Source organism: Pleurodeles waltl, chromosome 5, assembly GCF_031143425.1.
Source record: "Pleurodeles waltl isolate 20211129_DDA chromosome 5, aPleWal1.hap1.20221129, whole genome shotgun sequence".
In the NCBI taxonomy this organism is placed as follows: Eukaryota; Metazoa; Chordata; class Amphibia; order Caudata; family Salamandridae; genus Pleurodeles; species Pleurodeles waltl.
In genome coordinates this window covers 858,065,497-858,088,721 of record NC_090444.1, presented here as the reverse complement: position 1 = coordinate 858,088,721, position 23,225 = coordinate 858,065,497, and the positions used below count along the sequence as shown (strand labels likewise).

Sequence of the window (23,225 nt, the reverse complement as noted above, 5' to 3'; positions counted from 1 at the left end):
AGTCCTGGGTAGGACTGCCGTGGGTGTTCGATGATTCCAGTGGTCAAATAGAGGGTAATATAAGAGCCCCGATAAGCCCGAATTTATGACCCTGAATGTCAGTCCGGGAGCGTCCAGTCCATCAAGCGAAGCTATTCCTTACTGCAGTAGCTTCTGTGTGTCATGTCAATGAATTGTAGGCACTGTCATTGCAACCTCCTTAAACCATCTTTTTCTTAGATAAATGTGTGCTGCACATTGGCTCTCCTTTTCTGCCGGAGTTGGTGATAACCTTCCAAGTGGAAGAGTCCATCATTTTTTGCATTTTTGGCTCTGCCACATCTCTCTAAGGGGAAGAGGCTTCACTATTTGGACCAAAAAAGAGTTTGTGGCTTTTACATCTAGTGTACAAAAGAGAGCTGGATGAGTGACCAGCTCTGTATTGGCTTTGCCAGTGCCAAGAAAGGAAGTGAGGTCCGAAAGCATGTCCAGGTGGATTGTCCTTTGCATAACAATATGTTCAGCCTTGGCAAGAGGGAACCTCTTGAGGGACTTCAGGCACACTGCGTTAGTGCCAAGATATTGTCAACGGGTGTTTCTGTGTTGTACATCTGCCAATGTTATATGTGCAGGCTTTTACATTAGCATCCATACACTCCATCAGACACTGCTGTCTCAACAATGACGCCTGCAGATGGGTCAGTTTTGCCCTGTGGTCCTGCATGACTTCCTGGTTTAAGTTCATCACTCGGATCCTCCATTACTGGGGGATAATGCTTAGGTATCCATTCAAATGATGACTGAATCTGCAGTTAGGAGTATCCACCTTAAGAACAAGTTACTGCCTTCAGTAATTTTGTTTCTGGTGGTTATTCTTTCTAACTGCAAATTCATCACCATTCCTCCTCCCTGTTTGGAGGAGTGTTTTTTTAGGAATTTAAAAAAGTCCCAAGTTGGATTTTCCACATTGTCCTTCTATTTTGTTGCAGCAGATCCTCGTCTGTGGTTGTAGATGAGTGCAAAGGTAAGCAATCATCAGTGCAAGGGAGCACTCCTATATATGGTTTGTACATTGCTCCCAGAGCCAGTACAAGTTTACTGTGGAGTTCGACGGTATCACCTGCCAGCGGGCAGGAATAATTGATATGAAAAATTCTGCATCTAGTTTGGCACCTGGGAAATTCAGATGGTGAGGATCTGCAGTTAAAATATCCACCAGCAAAATCATTACCAAAGGTAGGTAACTTATTGAACATGCCCTTCTTGGTCCTTCATTTCAGAAGTATAGGAACTCCATATTCCAGTTGTCTGACTTCAGGAATGTATTTGTTAATGCAGATTGAGAGAAGTGGGGGCAGTGCTGATAGTCTTTAAACTACCATTTCACTCCCATGGACTGTAAGAGTATTGGTGCTGAACCAGGATATCTTCATTCATTAGCATGCAGATGATACTGAACATTAGCTGGCGTCACAACCAGTAAAGACATCAAGTTGTATAGAGCACTTTCACCATCATCCAAACCTTAATGTCTAGTTCAATTTCAGTTGGAATGTGAGAAAGATGGAGTCTGTTCCCATTGCCAACAAACAACTGCAATGCCTGGGATAATGCAATTAAACAAACCTGCTATACTGCATACTTGCTAGACTTTGAAAGTCAACAGCATCACCATCTTCAGGACACAGCTTACACTCAAGACCAAAATTGTCTGACATGAGCAGTCCCAGTTCAACAGAATAATGCCATTCCTTCCAGAGGGCAATTTCAGAATAGCGATCCATGCGCGTGTCCTGCCACAGCATGACACATACAATGCCCTTCTGGCCCACATCACTGAAACAAACTTAACTCTCCTGAAGAGCATTATTCATGCCTGGCAACCCACTTAAAAGGTCTTTGGAAGTTGTACAGGAAGACGCCAACACAGATCTATGTTGGCTTCCTCAGAACACCCGCATCATTTACAGAACCACTTGCATCACCTACAGGTCCAGCAAGAATGGTGTTTCAGCAGACCTGACATCCATAGTGAAGATTTTTGGAAGGCCTCTCAAGGCTTGTAGCAGCAACATTGCTAGAATATATACTCTGATGTACAGATAGGAGAAGACCAGATTCCAGGATTATGAAACGCCATCCCAGTCAAGATCCACAAAGCACCCCCACCCCTTTTGGTTTTCGGAAGGCACAAGCATTGTTTTAAAAAGCTCCATGAGATAAGGGAGTGAACGGTTCTCTCTACTTACAAAATCATCCACTGTAGAGCCTTTACTAAAACAAAAGTCCTTAAAAGTAGGGGTCCTTAGTTTGTCATATTTCCTTAGTTCTCTATTTTCCAAAATTACTGGGATATTGATTATCACTCAAATCCAGATTTCATCCGAGGAAATTAGACTTCTAGAGTTACTTTGGGCTAAATGTTATCCTTGCTACAATACAGACTTGATTGGTGGTCTTGTTTTTAATTAGTGAGCTCAGGGGATTGGTAGATTGCAGTGGTGTCTGAGTTCTGTTCATTTTAGATCTGTTAGCTGCATTCAGCACCATCAGCCCTGTTTTTTTGGAGGAGTGTGCCCTGGCTAATAGGGGAGAATTCAGTTGATTGCATTGCCACTGTGCAGCTTAGAGCCACAAAAATGAGTTAATGGGTCTTCCATCGCTCTATACGTATCACTGTTCTCATTCGGGGTATACAAGCAACCCCTTTCAAAAGGGCTGCATATAGCCTGGGTCTACTTTGTTACGTAAAACATGACCTGCTGCTGATTCTTGGTAAGTCACGAAACCTACTAGACATAAGGACAGTTAAGTCCTTAAATTGGTGGATAGTTGTCAATGTTTTGACTCAGAACAAAGCTACTTATCACCAAAGGCAGCATCCCTCAATGGAAGCCATTAAGCTGACCACCTCTAATGATAGCTCCTCTAGATTCAACCACTAAAGTGTGAAAACGTGTCACCATTTTTTGGGCAGACCTCTCATTGGAAGCTCCATGCACAAAGGTCTCTGGCACCAGTTTTGTGCAGAAGAGCACTTTCAAACTTTTTTTGCCTTTTAAACAGGTCCATCATCATGTGCCCTCTGTCAATGCTGTATTCAAGTCTAAGAGTCAAGTCTAAGTTGTATTACGGTAGAGCCTGGTGGCTCTTGCCACGTTGTTTGGCAGACTACATCTGCTTCAAAATGTAGCTGCACAGTTGCATACAAGCCTGTCTATATGGGATTATATTAGTCTATTCTCCATTTATTGCTTTGACTTGCTGTGTGGAAAAGAGTGCTATTTAACGCAATGGCACTCACACGCAGGGCTCTCCATCAGTCTACTCTGATTTTTTAGCTCTCATATTAAAATGGCTTATGCTATGACGTTCTTTATAATTGCTGACTTTGCTTTCGTAGAAGTTCCCAAAACAAGGCTGATCCTTTTTCTCAGTAGCCATGCCCCACACATAGGAACACTCATAGGAACTCTCTTCCTTGGACCTTCTAAACAGAAACAAAAACACATTTCCAGAGATTTTGTCAGGGTATAAAAACGTAGGTGATGAGCTAGCAGAATTTTAGCTATTTTAGTTGTTCAGTGCCTTTCTAGTTCTAACTATCTATCTATTATCTGTTTATCTCTTTTTCTCTGTGGCCCGCTGCATGCCTTATTTTAAATGGTCCTCCGAAATCCACTCCACATTTGCCAAATATGCTGGTCACTGTATCCCCCCCCCCTTTCCATGTACAGTGCTATAGAAATGTACAAATCTACAAGCATCCTTGCCTTGACTGTTCTTTGTTTAATCAGTATTGATGTTGTTTCCAAAGAAATCTATTTACTACGCTTGCACTATTTTCTTCAATACGTTGCAACTGATGTATTATGCACAACATTCAAACAGAAAGTTGTGTTCATTGATATTTTTCCTCACTGCCTGTTTTTCTTTTAGCAAGGTGTCTGGGAAACACTTTTGTCAGCTCTGGAAATCCTTATTAGATCTGATCATCCTCAACAGATGTTTAACATTAAGCAGTTATTACAGGCTCAAATAGTTCATCACTTCTTGCTTACTTGTCAAGTCCTGCAGGTACGTAATGCTGACTTATTTCAAAATGCTGTTTGTGCATTCATGTTACTAGTAACACTTTTTGTAAGTTGCTCTGTAAGCCTTTTATTGTAAGGTTGTTTGTCTTTCACTTGTAACTGCCTAGGTCTCCACAGGGTGTGAAAGGATACAGGTTTCCCTTCCGTTCTGTTGCCACTGGCAAATGCGCAGGATCAGGACACAAGTCCCAAACAAAATACTGGAGGGAGGACTAAAGTGCATAGGCCCGTCACTGTCGTTGCACCCAGTGCTTGCCCCCATCCAGTACCACTGGCCCTATTAAGCAAAGGGCTCTCAATTTCCTTTCAGTTTGCTACTATGTGCTATGCTGTAACAATCTCTAGCCAAAAAGTAGCGCACAGGCCCCCAATTTTCTGGATTTGTCTCACTCTCTTCCATTTCACACGCTAATTACTCCTTGCTTAAATGCAACCCTAACTTCATCAGCCTCTTACTGAAGCCATGTACTGCAGCCTTTCTCCAAAGTGTAAATATGGTGTGTTTTGCTGCTAGTAGGGAGGAGATTGTTCTCTCCTTGAATCCGTGTAGCAGATACATTTGTTCCAATGGAGATCACAGAGGGACTACTAATAAGCATCTCAATCCCCTTGTGTAGGAAAGCACCCTTATTTTGCATGGTTAGGCCACACTTTTTGCCTGGTATCTGATGTGGTTTGAACTGAAAATGCACGAGGTTCCGGCTAACCAGGTCCATAGTGTCAGATCTCTTTCCCAAAATATTACAATTGTTTTCTCCAACTGGAAAAACCTTTAGCACCCTTTGCAAGTTCATAGTAAATGGTACCCTTGGTGCCTGGGGTACTAAAGAAGGTCCCTAAGGGCTGCAGCATAAATTGTCACCCTCAGGGACACCTCCCCAAATGCACACAGTGCTGCCACCAAAGGCTGCGTGTCTTGGTGCAGACAAAAGTGAAAACACAACATCTCACACATCGCCCTGTGCCAGGTCCCCTACCACTGCATCTGATATTTGTAAGTCACCCCTGCCAAAGGCATCCAGTCCTAGGGCAGGGTGCATTATATCTTGCATGAGATCATATCTGCATGAGCAGATATGCCCCTGCTATGTCTTTGTTGATTCTTAGACCTAGTAAGTGGACAGGGAAGCCATTTTAGATGCATTTGCTGGATACTGGCCACTACGAGTTCCCCAGCTACATGATGGCTTCACTGAAACTAGGGATGTCTGGTACCATAATCTCATATTAATAAACCCTCATTGGTTCCAGTGATGGATTTATTAATACATGCACTCATAGGGGTACTTAGACGGATGTGACCCTGCACAGCCACCGTAGACAGATTTCTGAGGTGAGAGCCAGCTCTCTTAGAGGCCAGGAACAGAGCCTGCTCTGGGCACAGGCATTATCACCTCTTCCAAGGAGGATGGATATTCCAGGGCGGGAAGCTTCAAAGGACCAGCCACCTTTGTTATGCGACCTATGTCTCTCCAGATGGTGGAGATGACCACCACCACCCTGCCCTGAACCCACTCTTTGTGGCAAGACAGGTAGCAAAATGAGTCGTTTAGGAGGTGTGGCCACATTCAGCTAGTCCCACCTCTAAGGTGGACCAGCTGATGTGGACACCACTTTTCAAATTCTTTCATCTTGTTTCGGACAGAATTAGTATTCTATGGCCAGGGTTATGCCCATTCCCATTGGAAGTGGTCATATAGAGGGTGTAGTCACCCTAAAGGTAGGCAACCCATTGGCTGCTACCTGTCACTCCCTGTAATGCCCCTAAATTGAGTATTTAGGTGGCACCTCTGAACCCAAGAACTTAGATTCAACAAATCAAGAGAAGAAGGACGAAGAAGAATCACTGCCTGGAGAGAATACCAGAAGAGCTGTGGACTTTTTTCACGAAACCCTGCCTGCCTGCAACTCACTCGACAGTCGCAACAGAGTGACTCGTTCTGCAAAACTGAAGAACCACCAAAGCCTCAGTTAGCTGGCCAACGTCTCCAAAATCGCCGCTAGCCTCCCTTAGATTAGAGGAGCTCCTTGCAGGCACCAACAAGCAGAGCCAGGTCCACTTTCTAGCAGCTTCCCTGCCCGACCAATGCTGCAGATGACCAAGAGACGGTACTCGTGCTCTGGAGGACCAGATCTGTCTCCCCACCAAGTTTGAAGATACCAGGACAACCTGAGCTGTGCAGCGCCAACCCCCCGGGTACCAGACACCCTACACTAAGCACCAACTGTGAGGGTCCATTCCGGATTTCTACTGTGCCAGGACCAAGGAGCCGTCGAGGGCCGTCAGCATCACTGAGACCCACTTTGTGAGTGGCCCAGCAGTCATGGCTTCGCCCCTGCCAGCTGTTTGCCTATAACCGCGAGGATCATCGATGCACACCAGCCCAGCTGCACTAACCACGCTGCACTCAAGCTGCCCGGACCAGGTACTGAAGAACCGGCTGTGCCCCTTGTTCTAAGATCTCTTGCAACCCAAGTTTCCGTTTGGGAGCTCTCTGACTTGTCCCCCTGTGCAGTCTGTTTCCAGGTGGTGCCCCCCCCCCCCCCTTAACCGTAGTGCGCCCCACTACAAAGATCTGCTGGTAGTTCTTTGGACCTTGGCCCACTACGACCACAAATCCTGAAGGTGAACCCCCTGCAACTGACTGTACCTATCTTTATACATCACTGACTTTTCCTTCCATAGAATTGCATTGTGCATAAAGATGCACAGGTTTGACCATTTTGCTTAACTGTGAAAGTTCATAACAAAAACAGTACTTACTCTTTGATGAAGTTCTTGGTTTCAAAACATATATAAAAAGAAGAGTTATTTTTCTAATTTGGTCTCGGATTTATTCTTTGAGTGTGTCTCATTTATTGCCTCTGTGAATACAACAATCACTTAGCAGTGCCCTTCGGCAAGCCTAACTGCTTGCACACACTACCACAAAAGAGAGCGTTCGTATAATCTACTTCTGCGTCTGTCTCTGTAAATCAATTGGGGATCCATTGGACTCTCTGCATGGTGTTCTTCTTTTTAAGGCACCATATAGCAAGTCAGCTTCCTACACCTTGTGTTTGTTTGACCTATTAACATGAAATGTGTGAAGGCTTGCAAGTAATGTCACTTGTACATAATTTTTATAACATTTCTATTACCCTGGAGGTGTTCGGCAAAATTATTTTCTGTCTCAAGAATATGTTCACACTTCATATGAATTTCTAGTCCTTCTCACATATTCATGTAAAGGCAAGCTCTCAATGTCTTCAAATTTAGCAGGGTCTTGTCTACCAAAGCTACTGCCCTGGACTGATCTGTATGGGTCTTTAAAAGTGTATTGAAGGCTTTAGTGGTCTAGTCCCCCTTCCTGATATGAGGCTGCATCATCCACTGTTGCACATGTATATTTTCGAATCTCTATTCAGTGTCAGAGTGACTAGCTTTACCCACAGTTCATCTTCTCAAGTTCTTTTGACAGACCTTTTTAGTTTTTTAACCATGCGTCTTTGCTGGCACAGTAGTAAGTGGAGGTGTGAGTCTCCAAGTTTGCGTTTTAGTGATCTCAACATGCTGTTTATAGCCCTTTTGAATTGTTTCAGTAGTTGCAGTGCAGTTGGGATCCAGACGTTTTCCCTAGGAGTTAGGCGAATTCTTACTATGACTTATGAGGAGAGGGAAGTTCCTAAGTCTGCAGTGATGCTTTCCCATCTTTTGATGAGGCAGCAGTCAGTTGATTCTTGAGCTAGTAGTAGGCCTTTTGTCACCTGAAACATCTCCTCTATCATTGCTAGGGAAGATTTAATTCTCCTAAAATTAATGATAAGGCTGGAATGTGGGACTTCTGCTGAGCGTTCCAATACACGGGCAGATGCCTGTAGGAGCATCTCCTGTAGCCAGTGGTTGCTGTCTCCTTTGTCTCCCAGCCAGAATGAGGAGAAACGATGCAACAATGAAAGGGAGATAAAATTATAATCTAATGTTGAGCTGGTTGTTGTGTAGTAAAAAGTAGCCGCCACAGAGAATCCTCACGGAAATTTCCCTTAAGTGCCCTAAAGTTGATGTGCTCCAAATCTTCCAGTAAGCATCTTCCAGTTTTGCTTGCTCTGCCATGAAGATTTCTATTTTATTTCAGGATATTCCAGAGTGAGGAGTGACACCTTGCTTCATCACCCGCAGGGGAGCCCAAGAGATGTAGTATTAGGTCCCCTAAAAAAATGAGGTTGGAGATCAGATTTCCTATATGCATCAGGAGCTCATCCACAAAGTGGTTTCAGTCTTGTTCCTTGTGTTTTGGATGGATGTAAGCGTTGAAGATTATAACCTCCTCCTCTTTTCCATAAAAAGTGAAGTTGGTCTTAACAACAATTTTAGACTGTGACGTTAGGTGGACTTCCTTTGCTGTGGTTGTGCAAGTTGATGATTAGTAGGTTGTCAGCCAACCCGAGAGGTGACCGTATTGAGACTGCTTGAAAGCTGACATGGAAAAGAAGATGAATCCCTGCAGTTGAAGTTGTTCGGCCAGCCAAGTTTCCTGGAACAGAATAATATCAAAGGATTTGATGTAGGAGAGTAACTTTGGGTCAGTGACTTTGCTTGCTAACCCACTGACATTCCACAAGCCCAAATGGGGAATGGATTTGCTCTGTTGTGGTGGCACACTCCGGTGCAGGATTTGTCATTGGCTGCCAGTGTCGTAGTTCATTCTTCTGGTTGCTTGCCTGAGATCAGAGTACGTATTTTAATGCTGAGTTGGAGACTGAGCCTGGCTATCCTTATCATTTTACGCCCACCTCCTGAGGTACTGCCTGGCTGGTTTGGGTTCTGTTGACTGATTTGGACCCCAGACTCTTAGAACGGATCTTCTGGTGATGATTAACTGATATTTCCTAAGCTGTCAGGAGGGTAGGGTGGTTGGGGTGGTGTCTCTGCCAGAAGGTGCACCCTCCAATTTGGTTTGTAATGGACGAAAGCATTTTGAGCTGGGACGATCACAAGCAGTTGGGGTGTTTTGACAGGAGCTCCATGTTGACCTGCAGTGGAAAGACAGGCAGGACTCCCAAATGAGCTGCCGGTATGTAGATCCTGAGTGTCTTTGAGGTCTAGTGCTACCATGATATAACTGTCCAGGGCCAGCAATGCCCTCTCTGATAGTAACCGCTTCCTTGAATTCTTTTAAGGAGTTGTTGAGCATGAAGGAAAGAGTGGACAGTTTGTCCACAATCTGGCCGCAGCTACACATTAATTTTGCCTCCGGTGAGGACCCCACCTTCTCATCATTGGTTGCAACGTGGCCAGCCAAAGTGTTTAGTAAGGTCAGCTGTATGTCCATATTATCAGACTGATATTTGAGGACCACAACCGACAGTTGCATGGTGCCTAGCAGGGACATCCACATGTTGTCCATCTGCAATGCAGCTGTTTTACCTAGGCTCGCCCTCTTTCCTGCCGCCGATTCCAGTCTATCTCTTAGGTTGCAGCGAGAGAGGAAGATCCCTGTGTTGAGTCCAGCCAGTAGGAGTCCAACATTTCTGCCCATTCCTGGGTGCCCAGATATGAAAGGTCCTCCTGCTCATCCATCTGGTGATCACTGTCCTCCAGACACTCTTTAGGCATTATAGGATCCCGATACGAGGGTGGTGACAAGTTTGAAATCCTGGTCATTAGTGGGGGGCCCAACAGAGTTTTTGAGGGAATTGAGCTGACGACTTGGACAATACTGGCCTCCTGGTCCATTGCAATGCTGTCATCCCTGAATGAGTCAAGGGAATCTTCCTGGGCACTTGTCCAGTTTCCGGCCTCACTGACCTGGTTTGTTGGTGCTGAAGCCACCTCCTGGTGACCTGCAGCCTGTCTGTCCTTTTGTTCCTCTTGGCCTGACCACATGGGCTGGGATGTAGGAAGTGCTAGAGCAGAGCTGCTGCCCTTCCTTAAGAGTACATTCTAGATGTTATAGGGTGTGAGGTTTATGAGAGCCTCCGCTGCATGATTGCCTGTCACATGCAGTTGTGACAGCTGTAGGGGCTGGAGTAGTAACTGAGACCTTGAATTCGCTACTGGTTGAAAGAAGAACTTCAAGTACATTTTTGGTTGGGATGGGTGAGCTGGCCCCCAGTTGGCCTGTGCCCCTACTTGATCTGGCCGATCGCTTTGAGTCAAACGTGACTAAGGGATCTGGAGATTGCATTTGCCTCCTTGCTTTTGTGAATTCCATCTTTTTCCACTAGGCTTTTCCCAAGGTAGCAGGGGGTGGTCCCCTTGTCTTTCCTGACCTCATGAGGGAAAAATTGGCTGACCACCCTGACCACCGTTTTGCATCTCACAATTGCTTGGTTCACTTTGATTTTCCTGCTCTTTTAGTTTGGCTAAACTTAGTTTTTTTTTTCTTTAACTTTGTTGTTCCTCTTGTTTTTCTTTTTTTATCCTTTGGTCTTTTTAATGGCTTGAGATGTTAAGAAAAAAGCAGGCAAAACGAGGGCTGATTCTGGAGTTGGTGCAGTGATGATGGGTGTAGGCCACGGAGGATTCAAGTCCCTGTCCTTCCTCCTGACTTGTAGCAATTGTAGTGCCTGCTTCTCAATGCTTCTAAGTGCGGCTGTCATAGGCCCCAGCCAAATCTACCTGTTTAGAGATGCCACATCCCTCTCGTTGGTTGCCAGACACCTAGATAGTCTTGGTGCGTTGTGCGACAGGAGGAGGACACAAGCATGCTCGCCTTGCTGCTAGATTGGAGTGCAGAGGTGAGACTGGGAATGCCAGGTAGTAAAGCGAGTTGTAATTTGGTGGTGGATTAGTGAGGAGAGTTGGGCTGAGGCAGCTAACAGGTGCACAGGTCAGCAGACTGCTCCAGAACCTTGTCTGCCTCCACTGGCCACCTCCGCTGATCCTGCAGTATGCTCACCTCTCCTGTTGCAGTCGCTCATGAGTCCTCTCTCCGGCTCCTACGCATAGAGATCTGGTCCCGATCCTGACCACTCTAATGCTCTCCTCAGTTTTCCTACAGTGGCAGTGAATTGGTACAGGGCGAGGGCGGTACGGTGAGACTGCATTTGATCAGGACCAGGCCAGTTGAGTCGGATGTTGTTGAGTTTTAGGTGTGGGTTGAATGTGGCCCTGCTGAGGCTGTGGGGAGGATGAGGGGGTAGAGAGTCCGGAGCCTCAGAAGCGCGGCTCCAGCCATCTCGGACTGCAAGCCTTGGAGCAGGATCTGGAACCAGTGTAAATTGAGCCGGTGTGAACTGAGCGCGTCGGGGAGCCGCTAGTAGTGAAGCTTTGCAGATTGTCAGAGGACGCTTCCTTTACCTCTTGCGCCTACTGCAGCAACGAGGGGCGACAGCACCAGAAATCCGTCCATGGCCTATTCCCCCGATTCTCAGCAGCAGCATCCTCCAAGACACACAGGGGGTCATTACTACCTTAGCCGCCCGCCAAGGTTTGACCGCCGGGCAGCCGCTAATACGGCCACACTCGCACCACGGCCATTATGAGATCCCCTCTGTGCCGGCGGGTGTAAACTTGGTTTCCGCCCGCCGGCCCAGCGGGGATCTCGGCCACAACACAGGAGCCAGCTCCAAATGGATCCGGCGGTGTTGCGGCCGTGCAACGGGTGCAGTTGCACCCGTCGTGCTTTTCACTGCATAGCAGACAGTGAAAAGCTGCACAGGCCGTGGCAGGGGGCCCCTGCACTGCCCATGCCAGTGGCCCCCAGGGGCCCCCGACTCCCCTTTCCGCCAGCCTTTTCATGGTGGTGCAAACCGCCATGAAAAGGCTGGCGGGAGGGGGACTCGTAATCCCCTGCACAGCGCTGCAAGCAGCGCTGCCCTGGAGGATTACTCCAGCCGGGACAAAAGTGGCGGGAAACCGCCGGTCCCGGCGGTGTAATCCCCAGGATTTCACCGCCAGCCTGTTGGTGGTGAAATCTGCCAAAACAACCCTGGCGGTCAAAGACCGCCAGGGTTGTAATGACCCCCACGGTATCTTCGCACCATCCACTGCGTAAGCATATCACTGTGGAACTCCACCTGGTGGCCAACAGAGGTAGGATCAACACCCTCTTTCACAGCCAATGCCAAGAACCTCGGCTTCTTCACTGATAGCAAACTTGACATGGCTACCCAAGGCAATGTCATCATCGCCTCATACTTCTATACTCTGAACAGGCTGAGGAAGATTTTCAAATGACTCACAATCAGCACCTGGAAAACCATCACACACATCCTGCTCACAAGCAACCTAGACGACAAGAACACCCTGTAAGCCGAGGTAAACAAAAATAAAAATCTCAGCTGAAGACTGCAGATCATTTATAACTTGGTGGATAGAATCACTCTCACCACCTGAAGTAGGTCTACTGGCACCACATTCACAAACGAGCACAGTTGAAGCTCCTCACTTCCACTTTCAAGACACTACATAACATTGGGCCAGCATACCTGAACCATTGCATCTGCTTTCACAAACCTTTCAATCACCTTGCTTATTTGGATTTCAACTTGCACAAATTTCACACTAACATTAAACCTGATCTGGCAGTCGATCCTTCTCCAACATCACTCCTAAAGCATGGAACAACCCACCACTATACATACGGGCCTCTTCCTCAAATATTGAACTCCACAAGAAGCTTAAGATCTGGCTTTTTGAGTACCCCCACTAGGCCTGGGGTTTGGCTAGACATACCTGTTCAGCAGCAGGATAACCTCGCGTCCCCCCTCCCCCCCCCCCCCCACGCCCCATGGGCAAAAAATGACATTTGCTTTTTGGGGCACGGTAAATACAATAAAGCACCCTTCTCACGGGGGCATAGCATTACATATCTCAGAAGAGGCCTAGGCAGACTTCCTGAAGTCCCAGTTTGATTGGCGGACACTTGCCAGCTCGCAAATATGGTGAAAGAAGTTGTTCTGTCCACTGATCAATCAAGCAGCAGTGCTTCTGCACCAGTTGCCAATTGCCTGCTAGAGCCCAGGCCATCCAATACAACACTAATCAAGCGTCAAATCATGAAAAGTGGTAGGAGGGGGCATGAGGGCCAAACGGCAATTCTGCCAGCTCTCTTCAAGCAAGATGCAGAATTCAGGGCAGTGACCTGGACCCTCTTTTTCTAGAAATCAGACTATCAGGGAAACTCCCAGCCCCTTGCAAGGCTCAGTCATCTCACCAATATACAAAGCAGAGACAAATCTTGACCCAGAAACTAACGCCTGGTTGCCCTGATCGACAATGAAGCAGAATACTTTCCAGACATGTTGCTTGAAGAACTACAAGCTTGGGCATCAGCAACATTATTCAATTTAACCAAACTGTGTTTGCCAAAACCACGGGCACAACAGCCAATATCTTGGCCCATGGCAACTCTTATAGACGAGGCAAGGTCTTCTAAGCAGCCTCTCCTTCTCTGCTTTATCGGCATCAGGGCAGCTTTCAATATGGGCCAGGCTTTGGAGGAAACTGGCACACGGAAATGTCCTGCAGAAACTGCTGGAAATGCTAATTTAACTCCAGATACCTGAGTGCAGGTGAAACTAGGCGAGGGCATGCACCTCTCCAGGTGAATTGAAACCACCAAAGGATTAAAACAGGGGTGTGTGCTTGCCCCCACGTTATTCAACCTTTATATGGCCGACCTGCACTTCACATGCCCCTAAGCTGGGTGGCAGGACATTATTCAGCCTCCTGTAGGCTAGCAACGTGGTCTTGGACAGCCAAACCCAGGTGGATCTTCAACACCTGCTTAACGCAATACAGATTTACGCAGTCGAGAACTTCTTGGAAGTAAACCTCGAGAAGACGAAAACAATGACCATCAACTGCGGAAGGAAAACACCCAGAGCCTGTTATGTAGGGAACACTGAAATCCAAACAGCTCCTAATTACAAGTACTTGGGCATAATTATTGACAGAGGGGGGCAATTTGCCACACAGAGAGAATAGATCAAAAGAAAAGGGATGGCATTGGCAGTAACACTTAAAAAATTAAAATCGAAACTCACAGGCCCAACATGGGAACCTCTTCTCAGGGTAGCTCAAGCCAAAATATTGCCAACAACCACTTACAGAAGTGAAGCACTGAGAGGCAGAGATTCTAAAATATTGGCCAGGACTCTTGTTAAAGCCTACAGAAATATGTTCAGCATCCCAAACTATGCATCAGCAGCACAGATCCGGCTGCTTGATAAAGCAGTCTCAGGCCAAGTAAGGAGCTTGCATAGTCTTCTGGCATAAGATCAGGAATGCTGCCTCTAATACCTTGAACCATCTACTCTGGCTGGAGCTGCAGCACAAGGACACAGCCAGACGTTTTTGTCCATGATCTCTCGCAAAGAGTGGGATGTCCCAGGCTTGAGACATCCCCACAAGCCACTCAGGCCCTCATTACAACATTGGCGGTAAAAGCAGCTTACCGCCATGCAGAAGACTGCCAACACACCGCCGCGGCAGCGGAATTCCACCATGGTCATTATGACTCACTGCTCTGAATCAGCCAAAATTGAGACACCCACACAAGTCCGCCACACCAAAGGTCAGTGATAAACTGGCGAAAAGATAACCTCCACCGTCACGCCAACAGAAATACGCACACACTATCATGACCCACGAATCCATGCGGCGGTCATTCAACCGCAGTATTCCATTGGCGGTACAGACCGCCACGCTCAAAATACACACACTTTTACAAAACACACCCACATTGGCCAAATCAAAATACACACACCTGATACACATACATACACCACTCCCACACACCCATTACAATATAAAACACACACCCACATCACCCACAAACCCCTACGACCAAAATACCGAAAGAAGGCCAGAGAGAGACACTACAAGCTACTACCAAGCATCCACAGGCACACAATACCATCACCCACATAACTTCCACGCACCTCACACAACACACCTCTAAATATCACCCCACTTATCACTACACACACCACCCCACACATCACCCACACCACCCCATGGCACGGCAAAGACACCCCAGGTTCTCTGAGGAGGAGCTCAGGGTCATGGTGGAGGAAATCGTCCGGGTAGAGCCACAGCTATTCGGATCACAGGTGCAGCACACCTCCATAGCTAGGAAGATGGAGCTATGGCGAAGAATAGTGGACAGGGTCAACGCAGTGGGACAGGACCCAAGAAATAGGGATGACATCAGGAAGAGGTGAAACGACCTATGGGGGAAGGTGCGTTCCGTGGTCTCAAGACACCACCTTGCAGTTCAGTGGACTGGCCGCGGAGCCCCACCTATTCCCCACAACTAACAACATGGGAGGAGCAAGTCTTGGCGATACTGCATCCTGAGGGCTTTGCCAGGAGTAGATGGAGGAATGGACTCTGGTAAGTCAAATCTTAACTATTACATCCCCGCCCTACCTGCATGCTATCACATACCCCCACCCTCACCCTCACCCCCATCACTCCAACTCCTCACAAATATCCCAATATCACAAACCACACATCCCAACACCAAGCCCTGCATGCAACAACAAAGCAAGGACACCCATCACCAAAGCATGGCCACTGCATATACCCATACACCCCCCTAAACCACCATCACACAAGGTCCCACACAGGAATGCAAGCACTGGGGTACACGGTCACCCACCCATTGCACACCATGGCACACACAGATGCAATAAACATCCTTTTATACCCCTGCAGGACCCCTACCCAACGTCACCGGACAGGAGGGTCCACACATGTCCACACCACCACCAGAAGAGGCCCACAGTGATGAAAGCAGCTCTGTCCAACTGGATCTAGATGACCAGTCCAGCCCATCTGGGACCTCGGGACAGTCGGTTCCCCTGACGCAGTCACAGGCCACCACAGAGCTTCCCCCCTCTGGAAACGCCAGCACAGCACCCACCCAGCGGGCCCATACCTCTGTCCCCAGGACATGTCAATCAGCAGTGTGTCACCACTACAGGGAACCCAGGCTAACCCACCACCCCAACAACAACAGGGACCTGGGGCAGTGGCAGTGGGCACACGGTCCAGGGGACAGAGGCCCAGGAACACAGGGGAACTGGGAGGGCTGCTGTGCGACAGCGGGAGGACAGGCCCAGGGAACCCACTCTCCACGAGGCCCTCTCCAACATCATGGGAGCATACCACCATTCCCAGGAGACGATGGCAACGTTACTGGCCAAGTTTCAGGAGACCCAGCGGCTGCAGGAGGAACAGTATTTGGGCTTCAGGGAGGAACTCTGATCCAACAATTCCACCCTGGGCACCATCGTAGGGGTGCTGAAGGAAGTCCTGAACACCAGGAGGGACACTGTGGCACATCAAGGGGCCCCTGACACTAGCCTGGACGATGAACTGCCCACCACCTCCGCCGGCGCTAGTGGACTGGAGGCACCGCCACAGGACCACCACACCAGCACCCCACCCCCTGCAGAGGGAGAACCACCCCGCAAACGGTCCCTGAGATCCAGGACAAAGACAGAGAACTATGCCAAGACCCCCGCCAAGAAATGAGACTGCCCTGAATGTCATCCTTTTGTCGCACCTTGTCACCCTGTCCAACCTCATACTGCCCCAGCTCCACTTCCTATGCCCATTTGGGCAATGCACCTGTGAGACTAATAGACTCGACTCTGCCATGGACATTCCTCCACCATCACCCCTCACCATTTTACAGCACCCTCTAATACTGAGCACTTAAATAAACACCCTTAAAGCACAAAACAATCTGGAGTCTGTCTGTGATTTCGACATAGTGTATTAGCAATTAAAGTGTCAAAATTCTCTTTCAATTGTAATGTCAACATACCTATGTCACACAGCTCTAGTCCATGTGGAAACAAAGCAGATGTCACACAGTGGGACCCACATCTGTGAAATCGTAAAGGAAAGTGACAACTCAGTGACCATACACTGGGTGAAAACGACAGACAGTAGAGAGGTAGTAGTGTTAAAGTACATGTAGTAGGCAGGTTTGTCCCTGTTGTCCATGTCCTCTTCTTCTGCTTCCTCGTCTTCACTGTCCACAGGCTCCACAGCTGCCACAACAGATCCATCTGGACCATCCTCCTGCAGAAAAGGCACCTGTCGTCGCAAGGCTACGTTGTGAAGCATACGGCAGGCCACAATGATCTGGCACACCTTCTTTGGTGAGTAGAATAGGGAGCCACCTGTCATATGGAGGCACCTGAACCTGGCCTTCAGGAGGCCGAAGATCCGCTCTATAATCCTCCGAGTTCGCCCATGGGCCACATTGTAGCGTTCCTCTGCCCTTGTCCTGGGATTCCTCACTGGGGTCAGTAGCCATGACAGTTTGGGGTAACCAGAGTCACCTGCAAATGGCGAGGGACAACTGTTAGACACACTAACCTGTAGGGATATCCCCAGACCGAGACAACCATTCCCACTGACTTGCATCCAGGTGCTCACCTAATAGCCACACACTGTGCCTCTGGAGTTGGCCTATCACATAAGGGATGCTGCTATACTGCAGGATGTAAGCGTCATGCACTGAGCCAGGGAATTTGGCATTCACATGGGAGATGTACTGGTCTGCCAAACACACCATCTGCACATTCATCGAATGATAACTCTTCCGGTTTCTGTACACCTGTTCACTCCTGCGGGGGGTACCAAAGCCACATGTGTCCCATCAATGGCACCTACGATGTTGGGGATATATCCCAGGGCATAGAAGTCACCTTTCACTGTAGGCAAATCCTCCACCTGAGGGAAAACAATGTAGCTCCGCATGTGTTTCAGCAGGACAGACAACACTCTGGACAACACCTTGGAAAACATAGGCTGGGACATCCCTGATGCTATGACCACTGTTGTTTGAAATGACCCACTTGCAAGGAAATGGAGTACTGACAGCACCTGCACTAGAGGGGGGATTCCTGTGGGATGGCGGATAGCTGACATCAGGTCTGACTCCCAACTGGGCACACAGTTCCAGGATTGTGGCACGATCAAGCCTGTAGGTGATGATCACTTCTTTCCTCCATTGTCGATAGGTTCACCAGAGGTCTGTACACCGGAGGATGCCACCATCTCCTCACATGTCCCAGTGGATGGTGCCTATGAAGGACAACAGCGAGCACAGAGTCAACCAACTCAGAGGTACGAACCCACAGCTTACACAGAACACGATTCATAATACGAAATTTGCATGTATGAGTGTTGAGGCAAGGCCTAGGTATGTGTGACGCAGTTAAAAATTAAGCCATGTGGGCCCCTGAAATGGCGGCTGCCTGACCTGTAAAGTGGGACAATGGGATGTGAGGTAACTGCGCTGTTGTTGTACACCGTCGCGGTAGGCGGTCGAAGACCACGGCGCAATTCTGCATTGGTTAACATCGGACCCTATGGGTTCCAGGAGCCAATGACGATGTACGCCGGCGGTGACGGTACGCACCGCCGCGGACGTGACCGCCATTTTCTATCTGTTCAATCATCATCATCATCAAAAATACTTTATTCGATTGAATACAACAATCATAAAAGCAGATAATTCATATTAAAAACATCACTCAATATTTAAAATAATATGAAAACACAAGTAAGTCAGACCATACCTAAAAGGACCATGTAGCGAGATTACGGTGCAAGGAGTTAAATAACTTCTCATAAAGGCCATAGTTCAAAAACATGACAGAAAAAATCAGTATAAGAGTATGTGTTAAAACAAAAACTATTGTCATTAATAAAATACATTTAAAATTTGTACAAATAAGAAAACCCTATCTAGGTTGGTTGATAATGTGGTCTAGCCTTCATCACTGCACATAAAAATAAAGCTATTCCATTGCAAATCATAATTGATGGTAAGGACAGGAGGTAATTGAAGGCAGGGCAACATTGTTTAAAATGCATTGATTTTAAAAATTGAATCACAAACGCTTTCCTTAAGTCTGCATAGAATTTCCAAAAAAAGAGAATGTGTATTGTACTTTGCTCAGACACTAAGGGGGTCATTCTGACCCTGGAGGCCGGTGGCCGCCAGGGCCACCGACCACGGGAGCACCGCCAACAGGCTGGCGGTGCTCCCACGAGCATTCTGACCGCGGCGGTTCAGCCGCGGTCAGAAGCGGCAAGTCGGCGGGCTCCCGCCGACTTACCGCTGCTCGGGGGAATCCTTCATGGCGGCGGAGCGCGCTCCGCCGCCATGAGGATTCTGACAGCCCCTACCGCCATCCTGTTCATGGCGGGAAACCCGCCATGAACAGGATGGCGGTAGGAGGTGCCGCGGGGCCCCTGGGGGCCCCTGCCATGCCCATGCCAATGGCATGGGCACGGCAGGGGCCCCCGTAAGAGGGCCCCGCAAAGTATTTCAGTGTCTGCCTTGCAGACACTGAAATACGCGACGGGTGCAACTGCACCCGTCGCACCCCTGCAACTACGCCGGCTCAATTCTGAGCCGGCGTCCTCGTTGCAGGGGCATTTCCTCTGGGCCGGCGGGCGCTCTTTTGGAGAGCGCCCGCCGGCCCAGAGGAAATGTCTGAATGGCCGCCGCGGTCTTTTGACCGCGGTGCGGTCATTTGGCGGCGGTACTATGGCGGACGGCCTCCGCCGTCCGCCATAGTCAGAATCACCCCCTAAGTCACAGGGACATTTTACCAAGACAGGGGTCCAATCATTAATACACGGGAAGCATAACAAGACGATGGAAAATCTCTAATCTTAGGCGCGTAAGGACTAACCGATGCCTTGGATTCAGTACATTACTCAAATATGGTTCCATGCCATCTGTTTGTTGCAACATGAAATTCCTCATTACGCTGGGTTTCTTTGCCTCAGTGGCCCATCTTAAATCGGCCAGGTGAGTAAGACAAATATTTTTCAGTTCCTTCCTGGAAATTGTTTCCAGTTTTACCGGGGTGGAATATAACTCAGAATGGCCCAGCTCTGTAAAAAAAATCTTTATATAATTTAGCCATGGAATTTTCAGCGGGTAAGATAATGCCAATGCATCTTCTATGATAGCCCTGTTTAGCCTAGCGGAATCAGAGGTCCATACTTTATGCCATAGTAGGATTGGTTGGATACAAATTAAATCTATAAGGTATGAAACCCCCAATTCCATATGGCATGCCAGTGTAGGGGTAGATTTTGGAGCGCTTAAAATAAACTTTAAAAAATTGTTTTCAACTAGCTGTAGGTTGATGCAGTTCCTATATCCCCAGAGTCCTGCCCCGAACAATGCAAGAGAAACAAATTTTGCATTGTACAGTATCATCATATCCTTGGGAGTCGCTCTACCAACCTTTTTCAATTTTTTTTTTTACAGACATGATAGTTTTAATGAACGACAGCTTCCTTGATTTTATGGCTTGTGACCATGTCCCTTCATTATCAAACGTAATGCCTAAATATGTAAAGGTTCCTGTATCGTCTAGTTTCATACCTTTTAGCATAATCTGAGGTTTCTTTATAGAATTGCTACCACATGTCATCGAGAAGGTTTTAGAATGGTTGATTCTAAGACCTAAGGCTTCCATATACTTATCAAAGGTTGTAAGTAGCCTCTGCAATGCTACTGGGGTGCGGGCCATCAAAACAGCATCATCCGCATACAGGAGTGCTGGGATCTTTCGAGAACCAACTTGTGGGAGGTCACTGCAAGCATCAGATAATAACCCCTCTAATTTATTAATATATAAGGCAAACAGTAGTGGCGCTAGTACGCAGCCTTGCCGTTCAATGGGAAAGGCTGAGGTGCATTCACCCTGAAGCCCATAACACACCTTGGCTTTATCTCCACCGTATAGTTCCCTAATAAAATGAACAATAGTTAGGTCTACCCCCATGTCCAATAAAATAGGGCATAATTTACTATGGACCACACAGTCAAATGCTGAAGTCAGGTCGACAAACACTAAGTATAAGGCTCCGGCCTTGGCCCTCATATATTTACCAAATGTAATATCTAAGTTCAGAGCCTGCTCCATAGTCCCTATCCCAACTCTAAGGCCATATTGCAAGTCCGAAATGATATTGTTTTCTTCCGTCCAATCTCGTAGCCTGTTTAAAACAATTCGTCCAGCAATCTTTGCAAGAGTATCAAGCAGAGAGATTGGGCGGTAGCATGCAGGATTTTGACGATCTCCCTTTTTGAAGATAGGAACAATGATGGACTCGGCCCAGGTCGGTATAAAGACTGTGGCACAGCAGGCAGGTAAAACTTGAGTTAATAGTGGGCCCCAAAGTGAAACGTTCAACTTATAAATACCAATTGGGACTCCATCTGGGCCCGGCGCTTTCCCGCTTTCGCTAGCGTTAATTGCATCTATAACCTCTTTTAGGCTAAATGGTGGAAAAATAGATTGGGAAACTGGTCTCAGAGGGTTTGGTTCCAAGACCAAATCTTTAGCGGAATATATACTAGAGAAAAAAGAAACCCAATCCTCTTCAGTAATGGCTATTTCTATTGATGGTAACGTTCCATCACACAGAAGAGGAGAGTTTACAATTTTCCAAAATTTTGCGTTGTCATTCCGAAGGCTTGCTTCATGAAGAGAATGCCAAGCCTCGTTTTTTAAATTCTGTTTCTTTATTCTTATAGCCTTTTTATACTCCTTCCTCCGAAGGCTGATGCCATGTCTATCAGGATTTTGTCTGTGTAAGCACTGTTTAAGATTTTTATAGGCTTGAGTACATTCACTATCAAACCATCTTTTGCCTACATAAGGTCTAGGTTTGCCAAAGCTAACTGTAAGGGAGTTTTTAATTCCGGTAGTTATTGCAGTGAAAGCGTTAATGCAAGCCTGCGGGCAAATGTTGTCTGAAAGACAAATTTCAAACTCTTTAGAGAGTTTGCTCATTAATTGTTTCATGAACTGCGTAGGCTCAAGCTGTGACCAGCGGATAGTGTAACCATTTCTTGTTCCCAATTCTATATTCTCTACCTTCTCCGTTGGTTCCTTATGTTTGGTGATGGCTTTGGGGAGTACAATGCTTAAGCTTTGAGGGTAGTGGTCGCTGAACAAAGCATCTTGAATTTTTTATTCAGACACATAAGTAGTAAAATTAATAGATATTAATATAAAATCAATTATTGTGTTAGCATGTCTGCCATTGAATGTGGGTTTTAACTGTGGTTTACAATGATTTGAACTATTGCACAAAAGGAGATCAAATTTAAACAACGTTTCATTCAACAAATTACCATAATGATTATGTGTAAAATGGTATGAGTCGTCATCTCCACCCGTGCCAAAAAACAAAATTTCTCCACGGATTGAGGACACAGATGTGTATTAAAATCCCCCCCAACCCCCCACACAATAAAAGTCTCATTATGCGCTGAGTTACATGCTCGGTCCAGATCTTCCTGCAACAGCTTGAGAACAGAAATAAAACTTTGTTGAGGAACATTATTTTAAAAGTTAATGATCACCATTTGTGCGATGATTTTTAGTTCACACGTGATCAGTTGATAAAATTAATTAGAGATTAATCTTACATCCTTGATTAAGTTGAACTTGTTAGAGATGAAAGTACACAGCCCACCTTTTGCCCTGCCCCGTGAGCAAGGAATGGCGGGGGTGTGAAGTGTCCTAAAACCATTTATGTGGATAGGGTCCACGGACCAAGTCTTTTGTAAACTCACCCAGGAAAAGGACCGAATATATTCTAACCAGTCTTCATTCTTACTTTTCAAGCGCAGACCCGCCACATTCCAAAATAAAAATGAGTAGTCCTCTCCCCGAGTTTTAATCCCTTGCCCCACGGAAGACTGTTTGGTTACTATGTCTTTTGATTGGATGGAGAATCCACTTATTGGCGCTTCGTTATTAGCAAGTTGACTCGGTTCAACATCCATCTCTGTCTGTTCATCTCCATTGCTCTCCACCAAACCATGCCCACTCTTTAGTGGATCAGAAACTGGGATTAGCGTAATAGTCGTAGGCCCACCCATTTCCTGATCAAATGATATTCAATCGATGCCTTCCAAAGAAAGGGCATGAAATCTATTTTTGTTTGGGATCGAATAATATCTTTCCGACCTAGTTGTTTGTTTCTCAGAATTAGGACCAGGGCGGACCTGGTCAATGTTGTGCGTATAGAAGAAACCCAAAGGCAACAATATAGTGCCATAGTCCGTAATCTGCTGCAGGCTTAGGTAGCTCAGAATGTCTTCGACCAGTTTCGGAGATTTAAAAGAGAGTACCACACAGTCACCCCTAAATAACTTC

General features: G+C 47.0%; 1 protein-coding gene across 1 annotated transcript in view; it reads left to right on the top strand.

Moving 5' to 3' along the window:
- LYST (lysosomal trafficking regulator) overlaps positions 1–23,225 on the top strand; it is a 2,674,875-nt gene that overhangs the window by 1,079,931 nt on the left and 1,571,719 nt on the right. Inside the window, 1 exon segment of the mRNA XM_069234946.1 lies at positions 3,919–4,056. Within this exon segment, the coding sequence (XP_069091047.1) occupies positions 3,919–4,056 (138 nt within the window).